General features: G+C 58.9%; 1 protein-coding gene across 2 annotated transcripts in view; it reads right to left on the bottom strand.

The window, feature by feature from the left end:
* PEPD (peptidase D) overlaps positions 1-13,478 on the bottom strand; it is a 114,016-nt gene extending 100,538 nt beyond the window's left edge. The window contains exons 1-4 of one of the 2 annotated variants that reach the window (XM_059904568.1): positions 13,391-13,407; positions 7,253-7,504; positions 4,949-5,132; positions 2,897-3,024 (exon numbers count right to left, since the gene is read on the bottom strand). In XM_059904568.1, the coding sequence (XP_059760551.1) occupies positions 2,897-3,024; positions 4,949-5,132; positions 7,253-7,260 (320 nt within the window). In that variant the 5' untranslated portion in view covers positions 7,261-7,504; positions 13,391-13,407. Of the gene's footprint in view, positions 1-2,896; positions 3,025-4,948; positions 5,133-7,252; positions 7,505-13,390 lie in introns of both variants that reach the window. The other variant, XM_059904567.1, reaches the window with a different exon arrangement.
* Positions 13,479-13,757: the final 279 nt, after the last annotated feature.

The raw sequence follows: 13,757 nt of genomic DNA, 5'->3' as shown, positions 1-13,757 counted from the left end.
GCGAGCCCCCTGGCGTCTGCAGCCCTGACAACAGGACAGGCTGTTTACACGGGAAGCGGCAGACCTACAGACGGGGGTGTTGTTTTCCTGGATGACTTTGGATTGCAGTGTCTGCCAGATGGATTTTCAAAAGCCATCAGACAGAGACTCAAAAGGAAGCTGGGGAGCTGAAGGTCAAACGTTCAGTCCGGTGGGTCTCGACTGCAAAGGCCAGGTAATTCCATCAGCCTCGCTCCCACCCTATTGATTATGAGCGTCTGGAAACAGCTACACACGTCAGATCTGGCTGCTCCCCACCTCCAGCCCCAGACAACCAACCCCTTCCACTGCCCTGTTCCCATCGTGCCTTCTCTCCCAAAGGCTTGGGACATGGGGACTAGGGGAGGGTCACACCAGAGCAGAGGAAGGGAAAGGCCTGCCGGGGATGGGCACGGAGGGGAGCCAGGTCGGCAAGAGGCAAGGGGCGAGCTATCTGCCGCGGAGCCGGAACGCCCGCTGGGACCAGCTTGCTCGGTCTGGCCTGCCCAGCGCGTACATGGAGGCTTTCCAAGAGGGAGACCCACCCTACAGACCCATCTGTACCCTCCAAGGTGCGTACCAGACAACCAGCTGCCCTGGCAAAGCAGGGACAGACTAAACGAGAACTTTTTACCAGTGGCTCTTAAACCCAGCCGTGGTCAAAGCACAGAACATCATTCCTGTATTATTGGAGATCATGCTCTAGAACAGCCAACCGATAACAGCTGCTCCCTGACCAATCAGGTCCTGGGTTTTAAACCCTCAAGTCGGGACCTCCCTGGTGGTCCAGTGGTTAAGACTCTGCACTTCCACTGCAGGGGGCACGGGTTCGATCCCTGGTCAGGGAACTAAGATCCCACATGCCGTGCGGCTTGGCCAGAACAAAACAAAACAGAAGCCCTCAAGTCAAGTGCTGTTTGGCTCCCCAGATGATGGCTGTGGGGAGGCAGGGTGAGATTTGCTCAGGTTTTCCCACTGGCGTGTGGAGTCCCCGAGGCAGGGGCCACGCCCTGGAGGATGTCCACCCTCCCCCACGGACAGGCACTCCCTGACTTCTCATGAGAGTCGGCTCTGCATAAGCAGCAGCAGTCAGAAGAGGGGACGCACTCAGAGCCCCTCCACACCTCCTGACAGAAACTCGCCACTGCCCGCGCCCACGTCTCACGGTGCTACATCTCCGACTGCAGCGCTGCTGAGCAGTGGGCATCTGAGCACGCCCTGAGCCAAGAGGCAGGGCCACAGGGAGGCTGAGAGGGCTGCCAGGCCGAAGCCATGGGTGCCGCCCAGGCACAGGGGCCACTGGCAGGACGGGCTGAGGCTACAGCTCTGTGATCACCTCAAGGTGCGGGAAGGGCTCCGGGAGAATCTCCTCACGGAGACCAGATCTAAACTCTCACCAGGAAACTCCTCCAGTTACCAGGGCTTTGTGACAAATCACCCTGACACGCAGGGGAGTAACAAAGCATGTATCACGTTCACGGACTCTGAAGGTCGGGGCTCGGAACAAAGCCCTGAGAGGGCTGGGGCTTGGCGTCACCCACTCCAGCGGGTGGTGCTGGCTGTCAGCGGGGCCTCTGGTCCCTCCACATGGGTGAGTTTGGGCTCCTCACTGAGTGGCAACTGGGCTTGAGGAGCGAGAACCAGGTGGAAACCGTAGCACACTTTACAGCCTAGCCTCAGAAGTCACACAGTGACACGGCCACGTTCACGCACGGAGGCAGTCACCCAGGTCCTGACTGAGCGAGGGAGGAGGGAAGAGATTCCGGCTCTCCATAGGGAATGGCCACAAATACTGTGCACATTACAAGCTGCCTGTCCCCAGCACCCTCGCTGCCTCATTTCAGTGTCACCAATGTAACCACCCCACAGTGACCATCACTGTGACTACAGCCTTGGCGATGCCTCACGAGGGCCATCATCGCTGTTCCACAGATGAGGCATCGGAGGCCCGACGGTGGCCAGACCCGCTCTCCGGAGAAGCCCGCTGAGGTGTGGGAGCCCTGCCCTGGCCCTCTGCACAGAGCAATGTCCCTGCAGCAGCCGGATGCCTTATCATTCAAACCAGCCGCAGACCCGCCAGCCTACCCGGTACTGAGCATTTTGGGCCCATGAGGCAGCAAAGGCTGCAATGTATACATTAGCCCAGAATAAGCACTCTCCTGGCAGAAATGACACGCAGGAAGGCGGCGAGCATTTGGCAGGATCCTCTGATCACCTTAAGCATCCCCAGTTAAGTACAGCTTCTGCCTCAGCGCCTCTGAGCATGCAGGAACGGCTCCCGGGAGGGGTGGACAGGGCCCTGAAGCTGGCAGGCACCACAGATGATGAGGGAGGCAGCCTCTCAGCCTCACCCAGGCCTCTGGCCTCACACTTCTCCCACAGCACAACCCTAGAGCACGACCCTATCTCCCAGGTGAGCCAGCTGAGGCAGGGCCTACATCCTGGGAGCCACAGAGCCTAGCCCAGAGGCCGGCACTGCGGGAGGCACCCAGTAACGCCCTGCACTGCACGTCAGTGACGGGCTTCAGAGAAGGGCCCCAGGCTGCCCTCCCCACCACACCCAGGGAGGTGCTGCCTCCCACTGACCCAGGCCAAAGCCTCGGGCATCTTAACAAAGCTGGGAATCCGGAATTTCAAGATTAATAAATAGCACCTCCGAACAAATGTGACCGTGGTCTGTGGCTCCAGCTCTGACACCCCTTCCCAGCAAAGGGTAACAGGCTCTGGCCCAGAGTAGGCTGTTAGCGGGCCTGCCCGCTAACCCTCCCCCTTGCTAATTCTCCCCCCCCCGACCCCCGCACAGGCCCCCTGCACCCATCCCCACCCCAGCCAGCCAGCGGTCAGCAGGCACGGTCACACGCCCCGGGGTGCTCCGTACTTTCCCATCCAGGTGGCGTGGCTGGGAGGAAACCTGGGCACGAAGAGCGTCGACATCCCAGTGTCCACGTCCATCATGCCGTAGCAGCCTGGCTCGGTGACACCGAAGGCCCAGTGAAAGAAGGACTCCTGTGGCGGGAACAAGGACCCAGGTCACCCCGTCAGCAGGACAGAAACGTGAGGTACAAGGAGAGAGGTGGGGTATCTGACCGAGCGCTTTCCTCCCCGCACCCTGGAGAGTCAGCTCGGGCTTCCTGGCTCTCGGTGCCTGACCCCCAGCCTCACACCACCCTCCACCTCAGCACTCTGCCCCCTGCACCAGCTGCAGGCTGCCGTCCCCTCCTTCCTCCTGGCTGGCTGCTCAGACCCTGCTTCAGGCCCGTGCCCCAGCCCCACCTGCACCCCACCTCACCGGCCACCCGCCTCAGGTCCCAGACAGGGCAGGTTAAGACACGGGTGCCCAGGAGCACCACGGGTCCGTCTCCGCCTTGCCCGCACTCCCCTCCCTCCCCCCACCTCTCTGCTACCCCCACTGCCTGCAGGCGGGCAAGATGCCACCTTGACTTAGACGCCCAGGCCGGGCATCTGCTCAGAAACGGATTCCTCCATTTAGGACTTCTTCCTTCCTTCTCCCACCCCCGGGGCAGCTGATGACTTTAGTGTTTAGCATTAAACACGGAGCTAAAATAGCGTTATAAAGGTATGAAGTGGAGGAGGCGCTCTTCTAAAATTAATCTTGCATAACACCAGTAAGGGAGCCAACAGCTGAATTTAGGAGATCGGTTTTTAAGCCACAGACTATTGAAACCTCAAGAAGCATCAAGACTAGTCAGAGAATACTTATTTAGACCTGTGCATCTCCAGCAACAGCGACGGCAGGCTTGCAGCTGCAAGAACGACGCGGCAGAGGGAAGCCCTGCAGTAGGAGGTGCTTTCCGTAGAAAACATTGCGCCGTGGCTCCCGGCAGTGGGTCTCGGCCTGTGCCCTGCGGGGTGGAGGCTGTCCAGCTGCAGAGGCCACGCCTTACCACCCGCTCCCCACACTTAGCTCCCCTCTCGTTCCCCTGCCTCCTCCCTGACCCGGATGCTGGACGCCCATCTCCTCTCGGCTCTGCCTGCCCCTGGGGAGTTCCCAGCGCATCAGACCTCCGCTCAGGGCAGCGCAGGGAGGAGAAGAGAACGCTAGACTTGGGGTCGGGAGATGGGTTCTAAATAATCCCAGCTCCACCTCTAGCAAGTCATTTCCCTCTGAGCCTGTTTCTTTATCTGTAAAGTGGGGCCAGCTCAGGGTCCTCCTGGCTTTCTGGGTGAGCTCCTCTGTCCAGTGTCCTTGCTCTTGTTCCTGGGAACCAAGAGATGCCAGTGATTCTCAGCCGAGGCCACCACATCCAAGCTGGCTTCCTGCAGCTGGGCCACCCGCTGCCCCACAGGGTTCCAGAACCTCGAGGAGCCCCTGGACCACTTCCCAGAGGAGGAAACCAAAACCCAGTGAGGGTCACAGGGTCGGCACTGGCCCAGCCGGGACCAAGGCCCGGGCCGCCGACTCCTGCTCACATGCCTCCTCCCAGGACCTCTGCAGCCCCCGTCCTCCTTGCCATGGCAGAATCTGGCCCCAGGAACTCAGCCCGCCCCATCTGCACCTCTCCCGGGCCAGGAAAGGCTGCCCAGCCCGCCCTCTGAGGTCCAATCCTGCGGATACTACCCCGAGCCCGGAACGCCCATCCCCAGCTCCACCTGCCAGAATTCACGTCGGCCTTCAGGGCTCACACCAAACACTGCCTCCTCCACGAAGCCTTCCTGCTTGTTACCCCAGGAGCATCGTCGCTCCAGGCTCTGACCTGAGAGAGCGGAGGCTGGCTGGCGACGGCCCTGCCCCCCGCAGAGGGGGCTCCCTGGGGACCCAAGCCTCGGCCTGCTTTCAGAGAGCCTCTTCGGGGTCCCCCAGGGGGCAGAGCTGCCCAGGCCCACCAGGCCTGTTGCTGGAGGAGGGCAGACAGCCCACAGCGGGCCTAGTGCACACTCAGAGATGTGGGAGGCTTCCAGCTGGGCTCACCTGGCGGAAGAGGACCCCGGTGTCGGTGCAGTAGCGCTGAGTCTCCTCCCCGCCCTGCAGCACCACGACAGAGCCGGCCTGCACCGCCGGGTTCTTTCGCAGACGCTCACACAGGCGCCGCCTGTTCAGGGCAAAGAGCGCCAGAGGCACCTTCAGGGTTTCGTTCCCCAGCCAAAATGAGGGTCTGCAAAGACACAAGCACACACCGCCACGCAGGCTTCTGTTAGCACCACCAGGCGCGTCCCCCACCCAGAGGCACGACCCCCATTAGCGCGTGGCAAGCGGGTCCAAGCTCGGCCTGCCCATGACCCAGAAACAGCCCCTCACTGGGCCGCTGGAGAACCACAGGGGCTTGTCAACCACACCCTTCCCTCCTGTCCCTGAGCACTGGACCACAGTGGGGAGGAGAGGCAGCTGGGTCTGTTTAACTGGTAGATGGGTGAAGCCCACGGAAGGAAAGTCTGCAGTGGTGTGGAGACACACGCCCCCAACCCCCAATTCCAGCACTCAAGGAGCTTCCCATCCGTGCGAGATCTGGCCCAGACGACACTGGATCCCTGCCCATGTGTCTGCAGGCCGCCATCTTCTCTGCAAGTCACAGACCCAGCAGCCTGGGCTGTTCCTCACCTGAGTCGGGACACCCACCTGTCCCCAGCACATACACACGAACACACACACGCCCAGGGCGCGCAGCACCAGGCCCTAAGCCGAGCCAGGCTCGTAGGTGCCAAATGAGCAAGGAGGAAGCACGACAAGACGGACCTGGGAGCGGCAGCCCTTGGGGTGCTGGCCCTGAGGACGGCAGCCAGCAAGCAATGAGCTGTGGTGGCCTCACTGAAGGCCAGGCGGAGCCAGGCCTGGCAGAGCAGGTGGGTGTCTCTCCTCACGCCCACACTGGCTTCCCTTTTCACTGAGAAAACACCCCCTATCCCCCTAGCACCCACTCTCCAGACCCCTCCTGCCTCAGGCCCCTCTAGACAGCTGCCCCCACCCGAGGCTCGCCCTCCACCTGGGCATGGCCTGCCCCACCCCTCGCCTTTCTCCCCACCCCCCCCCAAGTTGCTCCAGCATCAATTTTCCCCTCTCAGGATCATTCTCAGCATCCAGACATACAGGAACCTCACCCGGCTTGAAAATAAATAAATAAAAGCACTCCCCTTGACCCCGGTGCTCGCCAGCCGTCTATTTCTCTCTCCCTTTGCAATAAATATCCTCTGAAGAGTCACCCAGCCCATCCCCGTGTCCTGGCCGCCCGTGCTCTCCTCAATCCACCCCAGCAGACCTTGGCCCACCCCCTCCTGCACTACAGCCCCTGCCAGGCCACGATGGCCCCATGCTCCTGAATCTGCAGGTGGGTTCCCAGTCCTCAGGGGGCCTCGGTGCCCAGGACACTGGAGGCCACACTCTCTGCTGAAACCGGGCCCAGCACCGGCCGCTCCGGGCCGCCCTCCGTCCTCAGCTCACCTCCAAGCTGGAGCCCGGACCATGCGGCTCATCCCCATCTCCCACCTGGACAACCGCAGGAACTCTTAGCTGTTCCCAGTCCCAGACTCTGCCACAGCCTGGTCCGCACCCACCCAGAGGGACCCTTGAAAAATGGGAATCCCAGCAGGCATTACCCCGCTCAACCCCTCCCCGCTTTCTACTGCCCTTACAACACGGTGCAGACTTACTCCCAGCCACAGGGCGCTGAGGGGAGCCGCACAGGCGTCCCACCCTTCCCGAAACCCCCAGAACGCTCCCACTGGGGGCCTTCGCTGCTGCTGTTCCCTGTGAGGCGTGCTCTCTCCCAGCGCCTACCAGGCTCGCGTTCTTGCTTTATCCAGGCCTCTGCAGAAATGCTCCCCCTTCCCGGAAGCTCTTCCAATAACCCCATCCAAACCTATCCGCTACTCTCTTCCCGCCTCTCTAGAGCCACGCATCGCTGCCCAACAGTATATATTTACTTGCTTGTTGTCTCCCCAGGTAAAATGTAAGCTCTGTGAGGGCAGGGACCTTGCCTCCTTCCCGGCACCTAAAAATGGTGCCACGTGAATGACTAAACAAAGGAAGGAAGTGCAGTCGTAGCGAGCGGGCCGGGGGCCAGCAAGGCCAGAGCCAGGGTGCAGGAGGCAGGCAGGGCGTGTGATGTGTGCTCGAGGGAGGCCCTGCAGGCTCTCTGGCCAGCAGGCAGCAGGCACGGAGGTCCAAGAGGGGAGGGACAGCCCAGAGCTGGTGCAAGACAGGGGGCTCTGCCTGCGGCTGCAGTGAGAGTTGGGCAGATGGAACCTGCTCTCACGGCCCTGGGGCACCTCCCACACTCACCTGGCCATGGGACCCTCAGAGGAAGGTAACACCTCCTGCACATCTTGGCTCCAATGGCACTTTCTCAGGATGGCTTTCCCTGGCTTCCCTCTTTAACCTTGCAGCTCAGGCTGGGCTGTTCCCCCACTTAGCCCTGGGCCGGGCTTCCCCCACTCGTGTCTCCAAATCCACTCTCCCACTCCGTCCAGGCCTGGCCCACGAGGACCTCGTCAGCTCCAGGAGGATTTGGTGACTGGGAGGCAGGGCAAGAGGCTGGAGAGTGGGAAGAGATGGGGGAGGACAGAGAATCCATTCCCGCTCCCTCCCTGGGGAAACCTGGAACTACAAAGGCTGCTCATTCTCCCCCCACCCAACCTGCCCACAGCTGTGTAAACCCACCCTGCATTACAGTCTCTTTAGTCACCCCTTGGATTGAGGCTCGTCCAAGTCCCTGCTGAAATGACGTGTTCACTCTCCAACATAAATGTGTCCTGGTGCTCACTGGTGAGGTCCGCGTCTGTCCACTAGAATGGAAACCCCATGATCGCAGAGATCTGGGTCTGCTCTAGTCCCTACTGCCCCGTGCCTAGCACTATGTTTAGCACACAGCAAGTGCTCAATAAATATCTGCTGAGTGAACAACTGTCACAACGTGGGGCCACCCACACAGCTGTGCCAAGTTGCCACATCAGTCCCAGAGGGGCAGGAAGCAGAACCCTCGGGCCAGCCTGGCCAGGAAGGGTGGAGGGGTCTTGCCCACCCCGCACATGCTGACAGGACTACAGCCTCCCTGCTGTCCCCCTTCCCGGGCATGGGCCCCACTCACCCTCCTGGGCGGGTGGACACAAGAAGCCAGGGCTTCCTCTAAGCCGTGCCACTTGCCTGCCATGCTCGGCCACAAGGATGAAAGGACAGAGGTGACAGCTCACAAACATGCCAGCGCCCCAGCTGGCCGTGCTATCAGGAACTGAAAGTGCAGCCACCAGCACCCGTGCACAGAGTCCCCCAAGCTCCCTCCCATTCTTTCCCCTCACTCAGCAAAGCCCATGCAGGGGGTGGGCTCAGGGAAGAGCCTCGTCTCTACAGACTCCCAGCAGCACAGAGGGAACGGCACCAAGGCACTGCTGCAGATGGCCTCGGCCAAAGGTGCCTAGATCCGTGCAGACTCAACAGCACAACTGCCTGAAAATGCCCAGCCTCGGCCGGCGGCCTGCACAGCCCCACCCACCTCATCCCCCCACCCCCCATGCCTCACGCCCCACACACCTTCTTCCTTAAACACACCAGCTACCGGCTCCACCTGGACTGCCACCACGTCCCCACCTGGAAGGCTCTCAGAAGGGTGGGCTTTGTCTTATCCAGAACCTTCTGAGAGACCTAAATTCCTCAGGGCACCCAGACAGGACCTTTGTGGCCCAAGGGCCAAGCAGCCCAGGTCAAGACAGGAAACTCAATACGCTTCCCTCCTGTGAGCTTCAGCTGCTCCTGCAAAACCTACAGCGCTATCTAGTCCTCCATGGGCTCAGCCAGAACGAGAAAGGCAGCCTGGCCAGAGCCCCCAGGCAGGTCGATGGCTGCAGTCATTCATTACGGCAGGGTACCCCAGAATCAAGGTTTATAGAGACATGCCCTTTGATTTCTCATGACATAAACTAACCCCTCAGAGAGAATGTTGGGCCCAGAGCCATCGCAGGTGGCTTCTTCCTGCAAGTTCAGCAAAAGCAGCACCCATAAAACATCCCCAACTGGTTTCTGCTGGAGCTTTTGCTAACTGGCACCCGGAATCTAAAAGGCAAAAGCCAGGTCGTCCCCAAGTCCAAGTATAAATAAGGCACACTTTACTGCAGGCAGCCAAGGGCACAGGCAACACCCGGGGAAGACCGCAGGGGCTGGCAGACAAAGGCTCCAGGGTATCAAAGAGACACACGGAACAAGCTCCAGCCCCCATGGGCCAGCCCATCCCCTGCCAACTGCCAGAGCCCAGGAAATGGCCAGTGACCAGCTCCCGCAGAAGGTGTGATACCACTGCTCTGAAACTCTCTCCTGTCCCCCAAATCAGTACTGAGTCAGCCCCTCCTTTGACCTCAATGGCCACCTGCAGGGTTCTCACCCAAGGGATTCATGCATAGTGTTTAGGGAGTCCACCTACTTGGATGGGAAAAAAAATTATATCTTTATTTTTTCTAACCTCACCTTTAAATTAACATTTTCTTCAACTATTAATGTAAGCAACAAACCACAATAGTATCAGCAGTGTGTGAATCTGTCACCAACAGAAATCAGAGGTATTTTCATGCCACCTTATTGATGTCACAGTACCTCAAAATACCACTTTTACTCATCACTACTTCAACATTAAGGTGGTTCTTAGACCTGCTGCTTTTATTATTTAATGTATAAAGAAGCATATACTACTATACCACAAATTTATTTCTTAACATCTTGATAACTGTATTTCCATATAATTGGTTTTCCCTGTAATCCTCTGTATTTTATTTCATCATGCTGAGAGTCATGTAAAGGTCTCACGGATGCCCATGGGGTCCACAGCACAGACAAGGACAAGATCCCTGCAGTAGGATGTGACACCACTTCTGGATGGGGCCATGCTGCTAAGCTTCCGGCAAGAGAGGCCAGTCAAGGACCGGCCTGCTTCCTTGGCCACAGCCTCCAGCTCAGGCCAGGCACCGAGCCCACCGAGCCCTCCGGCTGCCTGTCAGCAGGGCCAGCCCGCTCACCCTGGCTGGTGGGGCCTCACGGCAGCTGGTCAGCATCTCTCACCCTGCCTACCTTTCTCCTGAGGAGGGTCGCGGGGCTAAGCACACACAGGGACCTGTGTGGAGTCAGACCAGGCCTGGGGAAGGGCATGGGAAGGCAAAGGGGCACTCAGTGGCCAGCCTGCCTCCCACAGACCCACCCCTCCCCCCCCAGCCCCCAAGGTCAACCCAATGCGTCTTCTCCAAGAGCACCAGGTTCATATCAGGGTGGGGACGGGCTCTGATCCAGAACCTGGCTCCTCCATATATTTGCCCTCCAGAAATGCTGACTCCAGCGTGAACTATGACCCCACAGGTACACACCCAGGGCAGCTCACCTGCTGCTTATCACTGGGCAAAAGCCCTCTGGGCAGCAGCTCCCTGAGAGTCACTCAGTTAAAGAATTAAAGATACTCCTTCAGAGATATGGGGATATATGTTTATGTATAGCTGATTCACTTTGTTATACAGCAGAAACTAACACACCATTGTAAAGCAATTATACTCCAATAAAGACGTTTAAAAAAAAAAAAGAAAGATACTCCTTCATCCTATTCAGAGTTCTGTTCCCACTCCTGCCCACAGCTCCTTTCCTCAGTCACTGAGGGCTCCGTGCGAAGCGGGATGGCATGTTGGATTAGCGTAAAGTAAATCCTCCTCTTACTCATTAGGCACCGTGTCACCCAGCACCAATCACTGGGCGGCCACAGGGCCCTGGAGACACAAACCAAACCGGTCCCTGGGCTTCAAGGATGCCGGAGAGACATGAAGGGGAGCAACCTCTCACTCAACCATGATGGGTAGGAGTGCAGATGTAGAAGAGCATTCTGCCAGTGGGAAAAACTGGGATTCTCTGGAATATTGAGCAGGAAGTCTTGACTGGAGGTCAGGACGGAGGGGGGTCAGGAAAGGCTTCTAGGAGGAGGAACCATCTGAGCTGAGTCTGCAAGTATGTGAACAATATGTCAGAGGATGAGGACTCTCCAGGGCCAGCCGGTGAGTGGGCAAAGGGAGGTGGAGAAAGGAAAAAGCCATGTGGGGGGCTGATGCAGCAGGTCTGGCAAGAGCAGAGAAGTCTCATCTCTGTCCATGGGAAGCTCAAGGCATGACTCAAGGAGAAGGCAGGGCTCCCTCCCACCAAGTGATATTGGATTAGGGGAGGGGGTGGAGACGGCCTCACGGCAGACTCTCTGGGGGCTGTGGGACCCTCTGTCTCAAACGTGAAGTCCCTGCCCAGGCTGGCAGGACAGAGCAGGATCAACCCGTAAACACTCCCCAGAAGAGCTTCTCAAGTTTCTAGTTGAATCTGAGATACTAGCTTAGGGCTTCCACTACTCCCCACATCACGTGGAGTACACTCCAAGCACCCAGGCCTCCCCAGGCCCAGGATCTGGAAGGACTCTACAGGCAACCAAATCCAACTCCTGGGGAGCCTGTGGCTGTGACTTGATGGTATGGTGCCTCATTATGCCTGACACTCTGATCTGTCCTGTGTATGCAGCTGGGCACCGAGCTTTGCTGGAAACACACTCGAAGCCTCTTCCACTTAAAGAATCTGCTGGGCTCTAAGTGTCCAGCAGGGTAACCCATACCAGCCTGGGATGGCTCTTGCCAAGCAGGTCCTGCCAATCTCTGGAAGCTACCTGCACCTGTCAGGTCTCCCTTCCGATTACACACCTCTCCAAGGCCTCTGTCACTCAGTTTTACTGCTCCATGGCCCAGAGAATCAGTTTTGCTATAAGGGCCCTCCTTCCAGGATTCAGCCAGCTCTAGACTCACGCCCATCCAATCACCAGCCTGGCTGTCTCTTCGGGAGAGCAGCAGACCTCAAGCCAGCATGGAGCCCTGAATCCAAATGCAGCCCCTGGAACTCCCTGTGAACACCTGGTGGCCCAGATACAGGGGTAATTGACCCACATGTGGGCACTGGCCTACACCTACTGCTCATTCTGCTGTTCAAGACAGGGTCACAGGCTGGGCTCAAGGATCTGGCCCTAGATTCCTTGACACTCATCTGGGACTTTGCAAGCACAGTTCTCTGCCTCAGGGGTGCTCAAGGGCTAGCACAAATGTCATCCAGGAAGTGAAGCCTACCCACACTCTCCTCTGAGCTCAGAATCCATGCCCGTCAATGGCACACACCAAGACTAGAGGCATGACATCTACCCCAGTGGCCCATGAACACCTAAGGGTAGGCCCAGTACTGTTCCTGGAATACAGCAGGTGCCTATTAAGTGTTTGACTTGCATGTCCTAAGCTCTCCCAACCTTGGAGTTGGGGGCCAACTGAGGGGGCCATTTTCTGTTGCCACTCTCCCTACCTTCCAAAAAGAGAGATGCATTTAGCCCACCAGCTCCCCCATTCTGATCTCAATTCCAGCCTGGCATCTGGGGCACTGCCCTCTCTCTACCACTCCCCTTCCCAGCCCCCAGCATCTCCAGGCCCAAATGCCGCCCCCATAATTGGGCCTTGCCCCGAACTCATACATAGCCCAGGGGATAGTCGTCTCAAAGGCAGATCTGAGCAGATTAAAAACCCTTGGAAGTTTCCAGTCCCTTAGGGCAAAGTCTGGAAAAGCCAGCTGGGACACTGTGCCCTCCAGCACAGGGACACGCTCCACTGTCCCCTGTCCCCAGAACACTCTGAACTCTCAACCTTTGTTCAGATGTTCCTTCATCAGGGACACTCCGCAACGCTGCAGTGAGCCCACCCGTCCACATTTCCTGCCACTAGGACCATTCACCATTCTTTCATTCAGCAGAATTTATGAAGCATCTACTGTGTGCAAGACATGTACTAACAAGGTCCAGGAGCAAACCAGACAAAGGCCCTGACCTCACACTTTAAATGGAGAGAAGACAAGAAACAAGTTGTTTCTTTTTTGGTTATGTACTATATAATTTACCAGGTGGTCATAAGAGTAGGATAGGTGCTTAGGGAAATCTTCTCTGAGGAAATTCCATATGGGCCCTGAAGGAAGAGGAGAAGTGCCGCGCTAGGGAGGGGATTCCAAGCCCATCTCAAACGCTGCCTCCTCCCGGGGGGCCCCCAGGTCCCCAGCGCCCTGGCAACGCAGTCTTCCCATCTGAGGGTCGTGACCGTGAATGCGCGCGTGGACCCCACCTCGGCCGCACAGTGGGGACTCCACACGCGCGGGTGGGGCCTGAACGCCACTGCGGCCCCGAGGGCAGTGGGCAGTGGCCAGGGAGCTGACTCGGACGCGCAGCCAGACGCCCCGCGCTGGACGCCCAACCCGCGCGAAGAAGCGCGCTGCCCGCGGCCACATTGCACGCCCGGCGGGGACGCGGCCCTGCAACGGGGCTCTTAGCCACTGTCCAGCCGGGAGGCCCAAGTCCCCGCTCCGCGCCGCCGTGCAAGGGCCGGGGACAGCAGCAGCACTCACCCGCTAGCCGCCGCCATGCTTGCCCAGCTCCAGCGTCACGTGAAGTGAGGCGTCAGCTGAGCCCCACCAGGTCCCACTTCGAGGGGCGGGGCCTGGGCGGGGCCGGGAGCCATTGCCCCGCCCCCTCTAGTGAAAAGGCTCCGCAGGACCCGGAGGGGCGGAGCCCTGAAGGAGGAGAAGAATCTATCCACTCGCCGGCCCCCATCTGCAGGCGAGGGGCGGGGCTGGGGTGGAGGCAGAGGCCTTTCCAGAATAGGAGGGAATTTCCCGACGCAGTGGATGCTTTGATTTTGGCCCTGACCTGGCGTCCCACCCTGCCCAGGGGGAAGACACCTTGGGAGAGGGAGCCTCTGACCCAGTGTAGGTA

This window comes from Balaenoptera ricei, chromosome 19 (genome assembly GCF_028023285.1).
Source record: "Balaenoptera ricei isolate mBalRic1 chromosome 19, mBalRic1.hap2, whole genome shotgun sequence".
In the NCBI taxonomy this organism is placed as follows: Eukaryota; Metazoa; Chordata; class Mammalia; order Artiodactyla; family Balaenopteridae; genus Balaenoptera; species Balaenoptera ricei.
Note: the sequence above shows the minus strand (reverse complement) of the source record. Positions and strands in the feature narration are given on the sequence as shown.